The following is an 18,274-nucleotide window of genomic DNA, read 5'->3' as shown; positions in this document are numbered from 1 at the left end:
AGCTCAGAGAGGCCTTTCCTAAATACCCCAACAAAATGTGATGTGCCCTATAACTCTATACCAGGCTCTATTGTTTCTCTTTCACATGTATCATCTTTTGTAAACTTATATTTATTTCTGTGTTCACCAATAGAGTGAGATCAGTGCCTAGCATGTGCCTGGCACATCATAGCCACTTACTGAATATTCACTGCATGAATGAATGATGACAACATTCTAGGATCATACTGTTCAGCCTCCTGAGAGACTTTCTTTAAATCAACCCACATGCATTGTGTCTTATTCTGTTCTTGAAGACCTACTAAGCTGGTGGTTCCATTTTTAGCCTTTGGAAAGTAGGCTGCAACCCTAACATGGATTAACAATGTGGCCTGGTCTTCACTTAGCAAGTGATGCTGAGCACGGCCTACGCACTGCAATGATATGGCATGAGGTCATGTTCCAAGGGGTTAACGGAGGTTCTGACAGCACAGAGGGGACTCTGGCTACTTCACAGCCAACTACTGCCCCCAGGCACTGATAATGGAAATTGGGAGACAGCACATCCTTGGATGTCAGGCTATTGTCACCAGGAGGGAGTAATTGGGGAGCAGCAAGTACCTCATCATGGTGGTTGAGAATATGGAAGTTAGATACTGATTTTCCTGTCAGTTCCTGGCCTGATGATTTTCACCAGATTATTTAACTTTTCAGCACTTCTGTTTTCCATCTGCAAAATGGGATCACAGTTTATACCTCACAGGGTTGCTGTGAGAAGGGAATGAGAAGATGTGCAGAGCACATGCCTGGTGCACTGTGAGAGGTCAACCTATGGTAGATGATATAAACAGCGTTCTTGTCATGCAGACTGGAGTTCAGAACCTGTGCTGGGAGAGGTCAGGTTTGGTCAATGAGTGAGGGCCTTTAGCAGCCAGGCTGGGGCTGCATTCAGTCCTGTGGTAGGCAGTGGGTTCTGCATTAGTCTTGTTAGCCCATGTAGTCTGCATGGTGTTGGGTAAACTCAAGGCAGGGAAAACGGAGGAGCAGTGATTATCAGTATCCAGAAGTCTGACCAGGCTGCCCCTCTCTTCTATTTCACAGCCATATACAACTTCCAAGGGAGTGGAGCCCTCCAGCTCTCCCTGCAGATTGGTGATGTGGTGCGAATACAGGAGACCTGCGGAGGTGAGTCACTGGCTCAGGTGATCCAGGGATGCCAGGACCCCTAGCTGATGGTGTTGGGATGCCTGCAGCATATACCCAGCACCTCCAGCCCTCTCTTGGAACCTGGAGCTATGTGTGGTCTGTTATGAATTTTGATAATATTAGTAATTTGAATGTACTGAAAATAATGCTTTGTTATTTTAGGAATTTATGCTTAGTAGCAAAGGGCTGACTGTGTGGTTTGATGTTTGTTGTGCTGTCCATTTGCCATAGCCATGGGGCTCTTAGGGCCTATGACACCCACCTTCTTTCTTAGTATCAATACTAATAAGGTTATAAAGGGAAATCAGCACTATTAGGGGTTTGAAGGGCTTAGGAAATTATACCCTTGATTCCAGGAGAACTGATATGCACAACTGTGTGGTATAGGCACTGTGCCTGGTCCAGGGAGCAGTGCTCACACCCTGCACCGAGCTGGGGGCCCTGTCTTGGGCAAAGTGGCATCTCTTTCTTCCCACAGAGGTGCCATTCTCTTGTGAAGCCAAGCGTGTATTGGGCTGTGTTTACCCATGGTGGTGCTGGTGGTCGTAGGGGTACTCTTTAAAACTTGCACAAAAGCTAATGGCCTTGGACCCATGACTTAGGCCATTATGAATCAATATATCACCTATGTCATTGATAAAATTGATATTGGGAGTGTGGCTTGGGTGTAATACTAAAGAAACTTGCCAATGTGTCGGCCACTCTGAGCCAGACTCTCCCAGTCGTCACTGGCAGAGCAAGACCTCCACAGTTCTCCCCTTCCCTGGGCCTGCCACTAACCCGACTGTGTGGAGAGCATATGTCCTTCCTGTAGCTGGGCAGAGGAAGAAGAAAGAAGAGGTGAGTGGACTGAGCACCCAGGCCCATCCCTCCCTCCCAGCTAATCCCTCAGGTGATGCTCTCCTGTGCTGTGATGGGAGTGAGGGGTGGGCAGGAAACAGGTGTGCTACTGTGAAGGAGAGCCCCTCCAGGGGAAACAGCCAGCCAGAACAGAGGTGCCTATAGAACTAGCCATCGTTGGATGCTTACCACAGTGGGGGCACTGTGCTAAATTCTGGACAATGCTGACATGCTAGTCTAGTTACTCCTCACAGCCACCCACAGGACAGGTCTTATCTCCAGTGCCAGATTAGCTGTATGTAACTTCCAAGGCTGTTCTGCAGATTGGCACACAAGCATACACAGCACACTCACAGATACGCGTACACACACATGCAGACATACACACAAGCATACACACACACACACATGCAAACCAAAAAGCAAACAAGCAGAAAAGCTTTTGTGAGGAGGAAAGAATTTGATATTTGATATTTCAAAACAGCTTTAGCCGGGTCATCATGGGAGAAATGAGAACTTTGTTCACCTTCCTTACATTTGTCTTATCCTTTAGTGTTATTGTTATTTTGGGTTGTATGTGAGGTGAAACGAAGCACTTTTTAGAGTCCAGGCCTCTGAAAATCCCAGTCTGGCCCTGTTAAAACCTTTTACACACAGAGTGAATGGGACAGGGGCAGGAAGGAGAGTATATGGTTCCAACCCCCCTGCCCCCTTCCACACTGCAACCCATCTTTCACAAATCTGGTTCTACCCAGTGGCAGATAAGCAAACTGTAAGTAACCAGCAAGGTCAAAGAATGAAAATATAAACAGATGGCAACTCTCCTCACTGTGTCTCCCATGCTGCTGAATGCTAATCCTGAGAAACAGGCGTGAGGCCTCACGTCTGCAAGTCAGGAAACAAGACTCAGGGAAGAGAAATGACTCGCTGAGGGTCACACAGGAGTGTGGCTGTGTTTCCCTCCCCATGTGTATAAGCCCACAGCCTTTCTTTCACTCCACAGCTACCAAAGCAATGAAAAAACCTGGTCATTATTTGCCGCGTCCCACATTTTGAGATTCAGACAAGTATTTTCCGTTTCGTTTTCCTGGAGAACGAGCTTGAGGCCAGTAAACTGACCACACGGGTAGCACACAGTCAGAGCCTTTCATTCCCTTGCCTGGCCTGGTGCCTGACCTTCGGAAAGGTCACACTTGATGACTCAAGCCACCTTTATTTGTCTTTGGGATTAGTGTCCTTGTTGCTAACCTCTTTGGTTCTGGTTTTCCTCTTTTAATTCTATTTTATTAGTTTTATTTTAATGTATCCTGGCAAGAAGCAGCCACGTTGCCTTTCTGGAAAGAGCTGGGCATATTAATTTAGCGAGTGATTGCCAGTTTATGAGTACTTTGAAAATGTGTATTCAATGTTCAGAAGTCTGTTAAAATGATTCTATTTATCTGAAGCATTGGTATATAAATTATCAAGACTCATCATGCATGCATCCATATCCATAGGGAGTTTTCAAACTGGAATTTATGGGATCTTAAAGTTTCCCTGAGGGCCTTGGACAGCTAAAGGCTCTGAGATCAGGTTCGGTGCTGTCTGCTTTGCAGATGCGAAGTTCTGCCTATGATTCTGATTGAAAACCTGTTTCTGGCAAACATAAAAAGGTGAAAACCACAGTGTCAGTCAAAAATTAGTCAAGGTGATGTAGTAAAAAGATCTGGGGGTGTGCTCATGAGACCCTCTTATAGAAACCTAATTGAAAAATAAAATCCAGCCAATTGAGAGATGAATCAAAATTTCATAAAACAGGAAGTAAAAGGCTGTGATAAAAAGAAATAGTGGTGAGCACGGAGTCTAAATGAATGAATTTATAGAGATTGATATTAAAAGTCACAATATTTATGACTACCAAAAATAATGTTAATGTTAGGGAAATGGACAATGTAAAGAAAAAAAAACACAGCACATAAAATTGAGCAGTGAGGAGTAGAAGGGAATAGATTAACTTTATGATATTATCCTAACAGAGAGTTGGCCAATATCAGAAATTAAACAGAACAATTAAAAACTTATAACCACGCCAATCTTTTAATGTGTTTCATAACTATTTTTAAGGAGTTTTCAGGATTTTTTTTGTGTAAAGAAGAGAAATTTATTTATTTAATTTTATTTTTAAGTTTTTATTCAAAGTCCAGTTAGTTAACATGCAGAAAAATATTAGTTTCAGGTGTACAATACAGTGATTCAGTACTTTCGTACATCACCCAGTGCTCATGACAAGTGCTGTCCTTAATCCCCACCACCTATTTCACCCATCCCCCTACTCACCTCCCATCTGGTAACCATCAGTTTGTTCTCTATAGTTAAGAGTCTGTTTCTTGGTTTGCTGCCCTCCCTCTTTTTTCCCCTTTGCTCGTTTGTTTTGTTTCTTAAATTCCACTCGTGAGTGAAATCATATGGTATTTGTCTTTGACTGACTTATTTCGAGTAGCAAAATACTCTCTAGCTCCATCCATGTTGCTGCAAGTAGCAGGATTTCATTCTTTGTTATGGCTGAGTAATCTTCCATTGTATGTATATGCCACATCTTGTTTATCCATTTATGAGTCAATGGATACTGAGCTATTTCCATAATTTGGCTATTGAAGATAATGCTGGTATAAACTTTGGGGTGCATGTATCCCTTTGAATCAGTATTTTCGTATTCTTTGGATAAATACCTAGTAGTACAATTGCTGGGTCATACAGTGGTTCTATTTTTAACTATTTGAGGAGCCTCCATACTGTTTTCCAGAGTGGCTGCACCAGTTTGCATTCCCACCAACAGTGCAAGAGGATTCCCCTAAGAAGAAACATTTAATCAAAGTTTCAACATTTCCTTCAATTTCACTCCATTTCTTTTTCTTTTATTAAATACAAATAAATAAGATTAAGTTTGGTATTTGAGATTTTTATTTGCATAATATCTTTACTATATGCTAATTTTTGAGAATTTTTGGAAATGATATTTTATCTATTTATCCATCTGTCATTCTGTGTATATAAATATAAATGAGAAGTTGACTAAAATGATGTTAATAATATTTTTCTTTTTATGGGTAATGGGATTCAGGATGATTCTTTTAGCTTCTATATTTATACTTTCCTGCTTACTTTAAATTCTTTGTAACAGCCCATATCTATTTTAGACAAAAAAGATAATATAGTCTTTAAGATGTGAAGCACCCATCTCCAGATATTAGTAATGATTAATTCTAGGTGGTAGGAATGTGAGTGGTTGTTAGTTTATTTTTTTGTACTTTTCGATGGTTTTTAAATCCTCCCCACAAACAAACAAACAAACAAACAAAAAAGGAGTGGAAAGATCATGAGCTTTTGAATCAGAAAGTTATTCTCTGCTCCACTACCCACTAGTTGAATGGTCTGGGGTAGGTGGGCTTCAGTTTTCTTACCTGTGAAATGGGTTACCATTGTCTGTTCTTAAGGTTGTTATGAGGATAACATGAAAGTAGAGAAGCTGTCTAGCACCATGCTAGACTCTATGTTAGAACACTCTTAGGTGTTTTGTGTTGATTAATTCCATCCTTCCCCCCATTATATACAGCCACATGGAGACTGGGAGGTATATCTGTCTCCAGTATAGCCCAGGGAATCTGGAAGCTGGCTCCTGATTGCCTGGAATAGGTGAGGCCAGCCCTTCCTTGCCTATACTAAATTTAATATTTTGTTCTGTTGAAAATTCAAACAGTTCAGAAGGGTACCCATTGTTGCTAAGCCTTAGATATCCTAATGCTTATTTTTTGGTCCATAGTATATCTCTCAGGCTGCCCTTTTTACCCAGAGGTAGCATAAACATTCTATGTTCTGATTTTAGATGTGGAAAATACATGTGTTTATTGAGCAGTCACAAGTCCTTATGGGAGGATAAACATAAAAAAAAATCAGTGTTATTTTTCCTCATTTACTTCCTTCAGTCATATTTGGTTGACATCTTTCCTGATATTTAATGACATTTCAAAAGAAGATTTCAATCTTATATCCAGTTTAATGCCTCCCCTCCTTCTCCAGCTTAAGCAAGGCTGGGGGTGGGAGGGAGTTTAGGGTGCTTTCTTTCCAAATCTCTGTCTTCCTTGATCAAATAAGCCCAAAGATCAGCCAGTCCCCTGCATGAATAGTCATGTAGCTGGGGTATGAGATGCCAAATGTCCCTAGCTGTGAATCTCCTGGACTCTACCCCTCATGCCTGGATCTGGCTTGTGGGTTGGGGAAGCTATACCAAGCACTCTGAAGGCAGTGACTACCACCTCCAAAGACCCCTGTGTCTCTCTGTCTGTCTCTCTTTCTTTTCTGATGACATACACTATGGTGGGGGATGGTCTTTGGGGAGGAATCCTGCTTATTTAGACTCTTCTTTCTAAGCCCTTCAGAGGGACTAAATGCCCCCCCTAGAATTATTTGCTTTCTTTCTGGAACAACAGGTCAAGTCTCATTCCATCTACTGATAAATACGCTCATCTGGGTCATGGGGGCCCGCTCTTAGTGGGAAGAGAATGAAATTTCTGTACAGTAGCTCCCAAGGAACTTTTGAATTTTGTTCACCAGTAAAATGAAACAAAGGGAAGGTATGAGGGAGGAGGCCCACATAGTTTCTTTTGCTTTTTAAGGTAAGGCATAGCTTTGGTTGTTTCCTAGAAATGGGACCACACTGTGCATCCCACTCTGAGATTTGCTTTTCTCACTTAAAAATATTTGGAGCTCTTTCTAAGTTGGCATGTGTGCATTACCTCATTCTTGTTGGGCTGCCAAGAGGTTTGCAAAGAGAATTTTGAATCTACCACTCGCAGAGTAGGGTGGACCCGGAGCCATGTAGCAGCTTCCGTACTAACAACTCCACTGAGAGTGATCAAAGTTCTTTACTGTTAGGGTAAGAGAGGGTCTTGATGAACATTTGACAGGGCATCCTTTTAAAGTGCCACTCTGCAGGGAGATGTCCCTTTGTTTGAGTCTGCTTTAGAGACAGGTCCTGTGAAAGTGAACTTCTCTTCTGAATGAGGGTGAGGCAAAATCATCAGTAAACTTCTATTTTGTTGAACTTGAAGCATGTGTCATTTACTTTGTTGGGACTTCACTGGGAAAAAGTGATGGTATTCAAAATCTGTAGGTTCTCAGGGCGCCCAGGTATCTCAGCCGAGTAAGTGTCTGACTTGTTTTCTGCTCAGGTCATGATCTCACAGTTTGTGAGTTCGAGCCTTGCATTGGGCTCAGCTTGATTCTTTCTTTCTCCCTTTCTCTCTATCCCTCCCTGCCCTCAAAATAAATAAATAAACTTAAAAAAAAATCTGTACATTTTGTAAATAAAATAGAAAATATGCCCTGCCAACTTTCTCTGGTAGTGGTTGTTATTGATGATGATTTTTGATTTTTAAAAGAGAGAATGATATTTACTAATTTTGAACACTCACCATATGCCAGGCACTGGACAAACTCTGAATTCCTTATCTAACTTCAACCTTATGAGACAGACACTATTATTATTTCCATTTTACAGATAAGAAAACTGAGGCTCAGAGAAATGTCTAAGATCACACAGACAGTAAGTTGTAGATCTCCATACAAATCTGAGCTTTGCTTCCAGAGAGCACACTCTTAACCACTGATAACTGCTAACTTATATCTGATGTTAATATTATACAGGAAATCAAAATCATACAGGAAAGTAAAATACATTCAAGCAATTGCCACTCAATAAACAAATATTAAAATTTGCAATGTTTACTTCAGACTTCAAGAAATAAAAACTTTAGATGCATTTGAAACCCTCTGTTTATCCCTCCTCTATTCTATTCTTGTCTTTTTGTCCATACTGTAGGTAATATTTATCCTGAAATTGGTGTTTTCCTCCCCTCCAAGGTTTTATACCTTTACTAGATGGTTTACTTCATAATCATATTTTAAAAATAGTTTTGTAACACCCTGTGGGGTGCATGTTATTTCCCTCATTTTATAGATGAAAACATTCAGGCTTTAGTGACATGACCAAAAATTATGCTGCTTATAGATAGAGAGAAGACTGGATCTTTAGGCCACCGATTTTTTTTTAGTGTCCTGGAATATTTAAAAAAATTTTTTTTAATGCTTTATTTATTTTTGAGACAGAGAGAGAGACAGAGCATGAGCGGAAGAGGGACAGATTCAGAGTGAGCCACAGAATCTGAAGCAGGCTCCAGGATCTGAGCTGTCAGCACAGAGCCCAATGCGGGGCTCGAACCCACGTACTGTGAGATCATGACCTGAGCTGAAGTCGGACGCTCAACCGACTGAGCCACCCAGTCGTCTCTATCCTGGGATATTTTTAATCTCTCCTCAACTTTCTCCCTACTCTCCACAGATGCTAGATGATTAGAGAATTTAGGTACATTTTGTTTTAGTATTTGGGATGTGGGAAGGGAGGACAGTTTGAAGAATTGGTACTTTCTAACTGTCACGAAGAATGGTAAACATTTTCCTTTTCTCATCTTCCCCCAGGATGCACTTTGTGAGTTCCCTATTAAAACAGAAGTGCTTATCTCATGGATGGGGTTGCTATTATTTAATAGGAAAATGTGTTCAGCCTGGGGGCAAGTCCTGGGATATGGCAAGTGCTGTGTGCCTGCTTTTGATCATGGTGTTCATTGTTGTGCATTTTGCTATGGATGCCAACTATTTTTATCTGCCTGGTCAGGTCTTGGAGTACAGCCAGATATAGCTGACAGATGACCAGATTAGGGAGCCGACATCAGGAGTCATGGAAGTCAATGGCCCAGCAGAGGTGGAGATGTCAGAAAAAAGTCCTAAGGAGAGCCCTGATGCACTCAATGCATTATAATTATCTTGCAAGTGGAGGTGGTAATAAGCCCTTCTCATCAAGGATCACAGGATATTTATTTCTGAAAGTACTTAGCCCAGTGTCATGTACATAGTAGGTGAACCATCAGTGTTGATTGAACTTGAATCTTGGAAACAGAACGTGTATGCTGGGTAATAGTCAATAGATTCCTTGCTCAGGAGTGAGCTGAAGTTCTAAGAATCAGAAAAGCTACAAGGCGTCCGTAGGTAACTGAGCCTCAAGGGTCTGAGCAGGCAGAGTTCCTGGACCAGGGATTCAAGGGATCCTGATCATGGAGATCCTGTCATGGAGAAGCAGATGTGCGCATGAGCTCTGGGTAGGGACTTTTGGTCCCTTGATTGTTTTCCTAGTCTCTGGTAGATTTTGGTGGCTTTGGCCGTCAAGTAGATTCAGGTCACTACAACTATGAGACCCTTGTCTGTATTTGTGCTCTAAGAGAACTTTTTCTGTATATGTACTCATCACACAGTGGCTAATGTGGCAGAAAAGCATTGAGGGCTGGCTTTGAAGCCATACAGATTTGCCCTTGAACCCTGGCTGTGTGATTTGGCTCAGTACATCAACTGACTTGAATTTCAATTTCTTCATCTATAAAATGGGAATGATGATACTTGGCTCATAGTATTGATATGAGGACTAAATGAGAAAATGCATGTACAACACTTAACATACAGCTTTGCCTATATTAAGCAATCAAAAAATGGTGGCTAGTAATATTCCAAAGATGTTCTTATTTAGTTGGTGGCATGGGGTAGAACTGCAAACAAAGGAGTTGTTATAGTGCACGGCTGTGGAGTGTCATCTCTGTGGAGTCAGATGCTTGGGTTTAAATCTTAGTTACATCACCGACTAGCTGTGTGACCATGAGCAAGCTGCCTAATCATTCTGTGCCTCTCTATTTTCACTTGCAAAACTAAGGCAATAATAGTATCTACTCTATAGGATTATTGTGAAGATTAATTTATAACTTGAAAGAAACAAAACAAAACCTTTACCAGCATTGACGCTATTGCTAATGGTTAATTATTACCAGTAGTTATGGACAGATTATTAGGAGTGTAAACATAGAATGTGATGCCTCATGATGTTTTCCAGCACTGGAAGTATTCAGCTGGAAAGTAGCTTAGTAGGGATATAGTTTTGGGGATTCAGATATTGAGAGGACGGAAATATTAGGCAACCATCATACTCCTTCCTGCATCAGACAGGAAGCGCAGTGTGATGGCCATGTGCATTCAAATCCTGACATTGTCACTTATTAGCTGTGTAACCCTGGGCAAATTATTTAACTTCTCTCTGCCTCAGGTAGGTCATTCTTTTGTAAAATGGGATAATTATAGTTCCTACCTCATCGCGGTCACGAGGGTTAAGAGACTTCATACATGAAGAGTGCCTAAAACAGTACTTTATTCCAAACTGGAGATTCCTTTTCTCTAACTTTTTTCTTCTCTCCTTCCTTTTCTCCTTCTCTCCTTCCCTTTCTTTCTGTTTCTCAAAATAGGAGCCACTGTGGGCACCTGTTGCTTTGAGTTTTCTTTAGGACCTGACCTTCAAGCTGCCTCATGACTGTGAATGGTGACTTTGCATTTCAACTTGTTTGTTTGGGGGCTTGCATGTATGTCTGTTGAGAACATATTTCGACAACAATCTGTCAGCCCAGTAATGAGGGTTTGCTAATGAGGCTCCTGACAGACGCTTTTTATTTACAAAGATGACAAATGCCACCACTTGGCTGTGCTTGAATTATTCCAAAGGCCAGTGGGCTCATTATAGTCATCAATACTTGCTACACCGAGGCTCATTTTGTTTGAGACTGTGTATAATTTGGATTTCTGTTAATTGAATCATTTTTGAAGTTCTTGCAAAGGGAAGAATCTTTTAAAATTCCTGTCCTTTTACCCATCTCTGAACTTGTCTGTTTTGTAATGACTAACTTTTGCAAATCACATATTAGACACCATTTGCTGCTGTTAAAACTGTGGGTATTATTTTAGTATGTTTGCCAAACTCCCTCAGCCTTTGTACGTCTCTAAGGAAGAGGTTGAAGCATGCATCTGAATTCGGGGCCCAGGCAGGTAATGGGAATAAGTGAGGGGCTGGGTGGAGGCTGGTGAGTTGAGGCACCTGTTCTGTGTGATGAGACCAGCTGCTCCTCGCCGTCAGCCTACTGAGGCCATGGGGAAGCACTAGCCACTGTCACTGGGCCTCCTATTTTTACAAAAGGAGGAAATTCGCATTGTTGTGTGAGATCTCTGTATTTTTAGATGATTTTTGGAGATGTTGGCAATGATTTCAACAGCTTGTTGAAGCCTAGGGCCTTCCAGACTTGGATTTGTGCCTGAGGTCTAAAGCACCTCACAGTAGTTTCTTTGCTACTTAAAAACAAGCAGAACAACAACAAAAACCAGCAATAAGCTTGTAAGAGTAGATAAGAGACCTGTTTGTTTATTTTCTCTTTGCAGATTGGTATAGGGGATACCTCCTAAAGCACAAAATGTTACAGGTAAGGTCAATTCGTTTTTACTTGAAACAATACTGGATGTCTTTATATGATGCTGCAATCCCTTTGGGCAATTACCAACCTCTGTGGCTCATCAGCACATTTGTCTCATCTCTCCTTTGTGTCCTGCGCTTTTCCACCTCTACACCTCGGCACTTGCTGTGTCTCAGCTCCCTTCCACTTAAGGCTAACCTCTGCAGCTCTCGTTCCTTCTGACTTTTTCTGATAGGCCAGTTGCATATGATTTCCCCCTTCCTTGACTCCCCATGGAATTGTACATGTTTTGTTTGAAATTTATCTTCTGCTGCCTTTCTCTAGAGTTGTTTGGGTGCATTCATCATTTCCTCCCCTCACAGAGACAAGTCCAGTCTCTGCCTTTGGGGAGTTCACCTGTTCCAACCCCATGTTATGCCATCATCTCCATGAAAGCGGGCACCTAGGGTGGACGCAGATGCCTCCAGCGGGCACCCTGGTTAATTTATGAAGGAATTTGCAAGTAATTGATAAACTTCTCTTGCTAACTGAGACAAGCTTATGGGGCAAGAAAATAAGACACTTCTTCCCTCCTCTCTGGCATTGCTGTATTGGGAGGCATGATCCCACTCTGCTGTCCAAAGAACAACGAAATAAATCCAGGGAAAAATAGGTCTTATATCAAATAGCCCACATGCAACCAAGGACACTGTTGCTTTAGGACCTGACCTTCTAGCTATTTGTGACTGTGAAGAGTGACTGCTTTCCTGGAATTGGGCAGGAGAGGGGAGAGACAAAGCACCTTGTTTCTCTTAGAGCGAGTCTTTTTTTTTTTTTTTGTCCTGTCTTGTCCAAAAAAGGACTGAAGCATCCTCGGGATTCTAGGGCTATTATGAGATCTAGAACAACTGGTGGAGAACTGGCTAGAAAGAACTAGACCTAAGAGAATGAGTTATTCCTTTAAAGTTGGAGGGTTTTTACCAGTCAATAGCTTTTGGGAAAAACCACAAAGGCCTCAGGTCATTTCTGTAAGGATATGTCATTTTATTTTATTTTATCTTATTTTATTCCCAACAGGGCATTTTCCCTAAATCCTTTATCCACATCAAGGAAGTGACAGTGGAGAAAAGAAGGTATTTGTCATTCTTCACCAGACTTGACCCTGCCACAGCTCCCAGGTGCCTCTGTCCTGTCTGCTTTGAAAACCTAACTTGGCAGATGTGAATCAGCTGATCCCTCTTCTTCGTGCCCATGTTTATTTGTGTGTCTCCTTTTCCTCATGAAATGGGAGATCTAATCCAAGTTGATTGCTGTTCAGACCTGATGATGAGGGAGTATTAGGAAGTTGGAGAATCAAACTTTTCACTGGCAGCTGCCTTTGAACTATATTAAAGTAGATTAAGCCTGAATAACGAGCTTGAAGGGCCCACCCTAGTGAAGGAGGACATTAAAAAAGAAGCTCCTTGCATTTGCATAATGTAATTGGTGTGGCTATTGGAGGCGGTTCAGTCTCTTGCCAACAAGGGCCCTCTTAGCAGCTGCAGCTTAATGCAAATTTGCCAGCATTTTATCTTGTTAGCACCTGGGTCTCAATTTCACAGAGTTCTGTCTCCCACCTTAAATAGAAATATCGAGAACATCATTCCTGCAGAAATTCCTCTGGCACAAGAAGTGACAACGACACTTTGGGAGTGGGGCAGCATCTGGAAACAGCTCTACGTGGTGAGACTCAAAACCCTGATCCCTGGGATGCTTCCTGCAGTCTCTGTATGGTTCACATTTGGAATTCATCCTTGAGCAGGGCAGGCCAAGGTGGCCTCGGCAGCATAGTAGAGAACAAACAGTAGGAGTACATCGAGGCCCAGAGAGATTAGGTAACTTTCTCAAAGCCACACAGCAAGCTTGTGACTGAGCCATAATAAACGGGGGTCTGATGTGATCCTTCGGCTTTAAAACTAGTGCAAAAGTTTTTGTTAAAAGATAAAGCTTCCTTTAATGGGACTTTTTATTACATTTTAATAAACCCTGGGGACTTTAATTTGGTAGTCTACTGACAATACCTTGAGAAATACCGTCTTATATTTTAATTAACTAATGGTTATTGTCCTTAGATCTGTGAATAAGTTTTGACCCTGGAAAAACAAAGAGCGCATTTTACATGTGTTTTCCCTGTATTGAAGCAAATCTAATTTTAAATCCTCCTTTGATGCTTCTAAACTTCCTAATGAAAGCAATTAGCTAAGAAAACCAGTAAGCTGAGAGTTGAAAATGTCAACCGGGGCTTACCGCATCTTTGTTACAGCCCTGTGTTCACCTGCTGGTATGTACACATGCTATTTGTAGACTTAACTTTTATGGTCATAAATATCAACTCCCGTGTGGATACTTCGTATTATATGGTAATTGGCACATCCAGTTGTATAGGTTTCCCAAAAGTTGTTAGGAAAGTTTAGGGGGAGAACAGTGACTTGAAGCTAAAGCAGTTAATTATTCACCTCCACTACTCCCTTTTAAACATAGCATACACACGCAATGTGGCAACTTGGCATTTTCCCTTAAAAAATCTTTAAATATCAAGTCCATTGTGCCCTTTGCCCTAGTAAAGAGAACCTTAAACTTCCGGTATTTCAGTATCACCTTCATGATTCTTGCCGTGTCTATGTACCACCTGTACAATATTTACTTAATACCTAAATTGGCTCCCTTTTTAGTAAACTAAAATAACTTACTTAATAAATTGTACAGCCTTCCATGCCTTCCAACAACAACTTCCCATTCTCCAACACTGACTGGATGCCTTATAATTCAATTCAGTTCTAACACGGCCTACCCAGAGTCAGTTTCAGATTCCACAGGTTTAAGGACTGAGTCCTACAAGGTTGCCCTCACTTAGGATGCCAGTTGCAAGTCCCAGGTTCCCAGGCTACCCACACTTCTGTCCAAACTTAATACAAATTCAGGGGTCCATCATTCCTCTCCACCTCTATGTGGGGGCTTGTAATTCCTTAGAACAACTCACAGAGCTCTGGAAAGAGCTGTACTCATGGTTACTGTTTTACCATAAAGGCTTCAATGCAGAAAAGCCAAAAGGAAGATATATACAGGTAAAGGAATGGGGTGGGTAAGCACAGAGCTTCCATGCCTTCTCTGGGCATGCCACTTTCTCTGCACGAAGCATGCTTATCTGGGAAGCGCTAGGAACCTTACTGATTGAGAGTTTTAATCAAAGTTTCATTACATAGGCATGATTGTTAAATCGTTGGACATTGGTGATTAGGCTCCATCCCCAGCCTCCCCCCTCCCTGAAGGGAAGAGTGAGGGGGGTATGGCTGAAAGTTCCAACTCTCTAATCACATAGTGGGTTCCTCTCACATTCAGCCCCCATCCTGAAGCTGTCTAGGGGACCATCAGGAGTCACATCATTAGCGTAAACTCAGGTATGGTCAAAAGGTGCTCATTATGAATAAAAAAAAATGCTGTTATCACTCAGGATGTTCCAAGGGCTTTAGGAGCTCTGTGCCAAGAACTGGGGACAAAGAACAAACTATATATATATACATATATATATATATATATATATATATATATAAAATTATATATATATAAATAAAATTATATATATTTATATATATTATTATATCACACATGCTTTCCCAAATGGAAAGCCAAAAGTGCTTGGCACAATTAGAAGAACATTATCAAATAAATACAATGAAAACAAGTCAATGTTATTAAGTGCTTGCTATAGTAACTGTCAAAAGCTCTGAGCTGAAGACCTCTCTCTTTGTTAAAAAAAAAATGGACAAATGTGAGAGAGGGGTTAAAGACAACATTACCATGAAACTGCACCTTTCTCCTTCCTTTGTACAGAAGGATGGAAGAAGAATGGAAGAAAATCACCATATGCATCCATGTTATTTAACATTGTGTCTTTCTATCACCAAAAGCTGTTGTGTCCCACAGGTTGTGCACATGTCACACTTGGGGGACTGCTGCCCTATAAATAGGTCTCTATCACCAGAAAAATGGCCCTAGTTTCCAGCCTTAAATGTCCTGAGCACTGGGACCTGCATTACAGCAGATATTCATGGCATTGACGCTCAACAAGTATCTTTTCTGATAAGAGTCAGAAATCACCCGTTCTTTAACCAAGAAGTGATTGGGATTATTAGTTTCATTTCTGGAAATCCCTGGGGCCCAGGGGGAGGAACTTTGTGGATGACTGAGACTACCGCCTAATCCCTTTGTAGCTGGGTAGGGGCCAGGAGAGATGCTCAAGTCATGGCCCCTGAACATGTCTGACTTTGGCACAGTTTACCACATAGATACCCACACACACCCTCGGTGCAGGTGACTGTGCATTGTTTTTTCTCATAGGCCAGCAAAAAGGATCGGTTCCTGCAGGTGCAGGCCATGATGTACGACCTGATGGAGTGGCGGTCCCAGCTCCTCTCAGGAACTCTGCCTAAGGACGAGTTGAAGGAACTGAAGCAGAAAGTCACATCCAAAATAGACTATGGCAACAAGTAACCTCTCTTTCGTCTGCAAAGATGCTCTTTTCTCTTACCCACCCCCCTTCTTTCCTGTCTCCCTACAGAGAAGCTTGGTTTCATTTTTAGATACAAGTTTGCCACTTTCTATTTGAGAGAAGGCTGTTACCAACGCCATGCTTGTGTGCCTTTCTTATCACCCCGGTGGGATCTGGGGACATGCAAGTGGAGGGAGGGCTTGCTTTTACAGGGGTTATTACTGGGCTGAGAGATTTAGGGCACTCATTTAACCTACTTCCGAGGGGCTGGGGAACACAGTCATGCTGGTTCACTTTTGGCTTAGTTGTCATTTTATTCCTGCACTTAACAAAACTCTCCCTTAAATCCCAGTGTGAGATTTAAATGTCCCTTCCCCCATCCTAAATTATCCACCCCACATGCCATCAGCTAACTCCTATGCATAGTCACAAAAGCGTTTCCTCAAAAGGGAAGAAGCAGGGTTGGAATTTAGATGTTCTGAAGTTAAGGAGAACATGAAACAATTTTTTGAGGCAGGACAACCCACTGATAATAATAGTAGTGATAATAATATTATAAAGTAACATTTAACCTGAGTTGTTATGCACGGGGCTTGATGCTAAGTGTTTTACATTTATTGTCTTATTTAAATCTTATAACAGCCCTATGGGGCATGCAGTTTTATTTTCCGCACTTTTTTTTTTTTTTTTTTTTTTTTTTTTTGAGATGAAGAAACGAAGGCTTTTAAAGAGGTCAAGTAATTTGTCCAGAATCACATAGCTAGTAATGGCAGAACCAGAATTTAGAATCAAGCAGTCTGGCTCCAGAGTCCATGGGCCTCTCCACTATGGTACCTGGTTAGCATTGGAGAACTATAAATCTTCACCCCCTCTCCCGGCATTTGGATGCCCTCCAAATTCTACTTGTTTATTTATTCATCCCAACAACAAACATGTATTGAACGCTTATGATTGGCCTGATATCTTGCCAGCTGTTGAGGCTGTAGATGTCAAAGTTCCTGTCTGCTAAGAGACCAGTCTGGTTAGGAGGAAGCTACAAGTAAACTATTGTTATGTATTGTGTTAAGTTTGATGGCTTACCAAGCAAGAGTACTCTTAATTCGCCATGGAGAAGGAAGTCAAAGAAGGCTTCCTGAAGGAGGTAACCCTGAGGGGAATTTTGAAAAATAAAGAAGTGTTAAGTAGGCTAAAAAAAAGGAAGGCAGTAGTGTGTGACAGAGCATGGCATGTTTAGAGGATTGTGAAATGGGTCAGAAGGCTGGGACTTACGTCCGAGGGGGAAGTAGAACGAGTCTATTCAATGGGAGTAAGAAGAAAATTTCTTAGCAGCCAGGCTTTCTTGCTTTTGTCATATGCACTGAGGAAGAAGATCCATATGCACTAGGAAAGTCAGTGGGTCCAGCTTACACCTGCTTCCCATCCCAGAAGCATGGTCCCTCTGCCGGTTCCCCTGCTGGCAGCTGGCAAGCGTGTCCAAATCTGCTTATAATGCACATCATCCCAGAGCGACAGGAAGAGTTTGCCACACAGCTGCTGCCACCGTTGGTGTGGTGACATCTTTAGCTGAGTACAGTCGCAGCTGAGAGTGTGAGAAGTGAGGGAGTTTTGCTGCTTTGCAATAATGGCATCTGTGACCTTCAGATGTTTCTTCACAGGGTTCCTAAGAAAAGGGGCCAAGGATGGAAGAAATGGTCACCACCCATAGGAAGCCTTCTCTGATTTTCCCCTACCCACCCCTGGCTGGGTTAGGTGCTCTTGTAGGCCCTTAGCACCCCAAGAGTAATCACCTCTTTACTGGCTTGTCTCCCCTGCTGTGATGGGCACTCTCTAATACAGTGACCATTTAATTCATCTCTTGTGGCGGGAACAGGGTCTGCACACAGGAGGCACTCAGTGAATGATGACTGGATGAATACATGAATGTTGGTGAGAGGAGAAAGAGGAGGAGGGCGCCTGCCCCCTTCAGTTGTGTCTCTGCAGCATTGCCTCAACCAACCCTGAGCTTTCAGTTTCAGTTCCCTTTGGGGAAGTGAGAGGCATCCTTGGAGACTGAGGCCCTGAGCCGGGGGGTGGCCCATGATTCTTGCCTCCCTTTCCTGATGACTTCAGCTGGCAGGGAGGGAGATTTGGACACCTCCAATTAACACTGGCCTGGTGTCTTGGGAGGTCAGAGCTCTGATATGGGTTGGGTGGCTTCCTGAAAGCCAAAAGGGCAGACCTCTGGGCAGAGTGTCAGGAGCTGTGGTGAGGTACATCATCCTCAGGCTGTTGAACCAGGAATTAAGTGATGGAGGACTGACCAGAATCAGCCTGTTTCTCTTCTTTGTTCCTTCATTCAGACATCAAACTTTTTGAGCACATGCTAGGCCTCGAG

General features: G+C 42.2%; 1 protein-coding gene across 2 annotated transcripts in view; it reads left to right on the top strand.

Annotated features, from left to right (window-relative positions):
• DOCK2 (dedicator of cytokinesis 2) overlaps positions 1-18,274 on the top strand; it is a 417,345-nt gene that overhangs the window by 19,103 nt on the left and 379,968 nt on the right. The window contains exons 2-6 of one of the 2 annotated variants that reach the window (XM_007077642.3): positions 1,081-1,164; positions 11,362-11,402; positions 12,450-12,505; positions 12,998-13,094; positions 15,750-15,898. In XM_007077642.3, the coding sequence (XP_007077704.1) occupies positions 1,081-1,164; positions 11,362-11,402; positions 12,450-12,505; positions 12,998-13,094; positions 15,750-15,898 (427 nt within the window). Of the gene's footprint in view, positions 1-1,080; positions 1,165-11,361; positions 11,403-12,449; positions 12,506-12,973; positions 13,095-15,749; positions 15,899-18,274 lie in introns of both variants that reach the window. The other variant, XM_042992600.1, reaches the window with a different exon arrangement.

The sequence above is a fragment of the Panthera tigris genome, chromosome A1 (assembly GCF_018350195.1).
Source record: "Panthera tigris isolate Pti1 chromosome A1, P.tigris_Pti1_mat1.1, whole genome shotgun sequence".
NCBI classification, from domain to species: Eukaryota; Metazoa; Chordata; class Mammalia; order Carnivora; family Felidae; genus Panthera; species Panthera tigris.
This window is presented reverse-complemented; position numbering and strand designations above follow the sequence as displayed.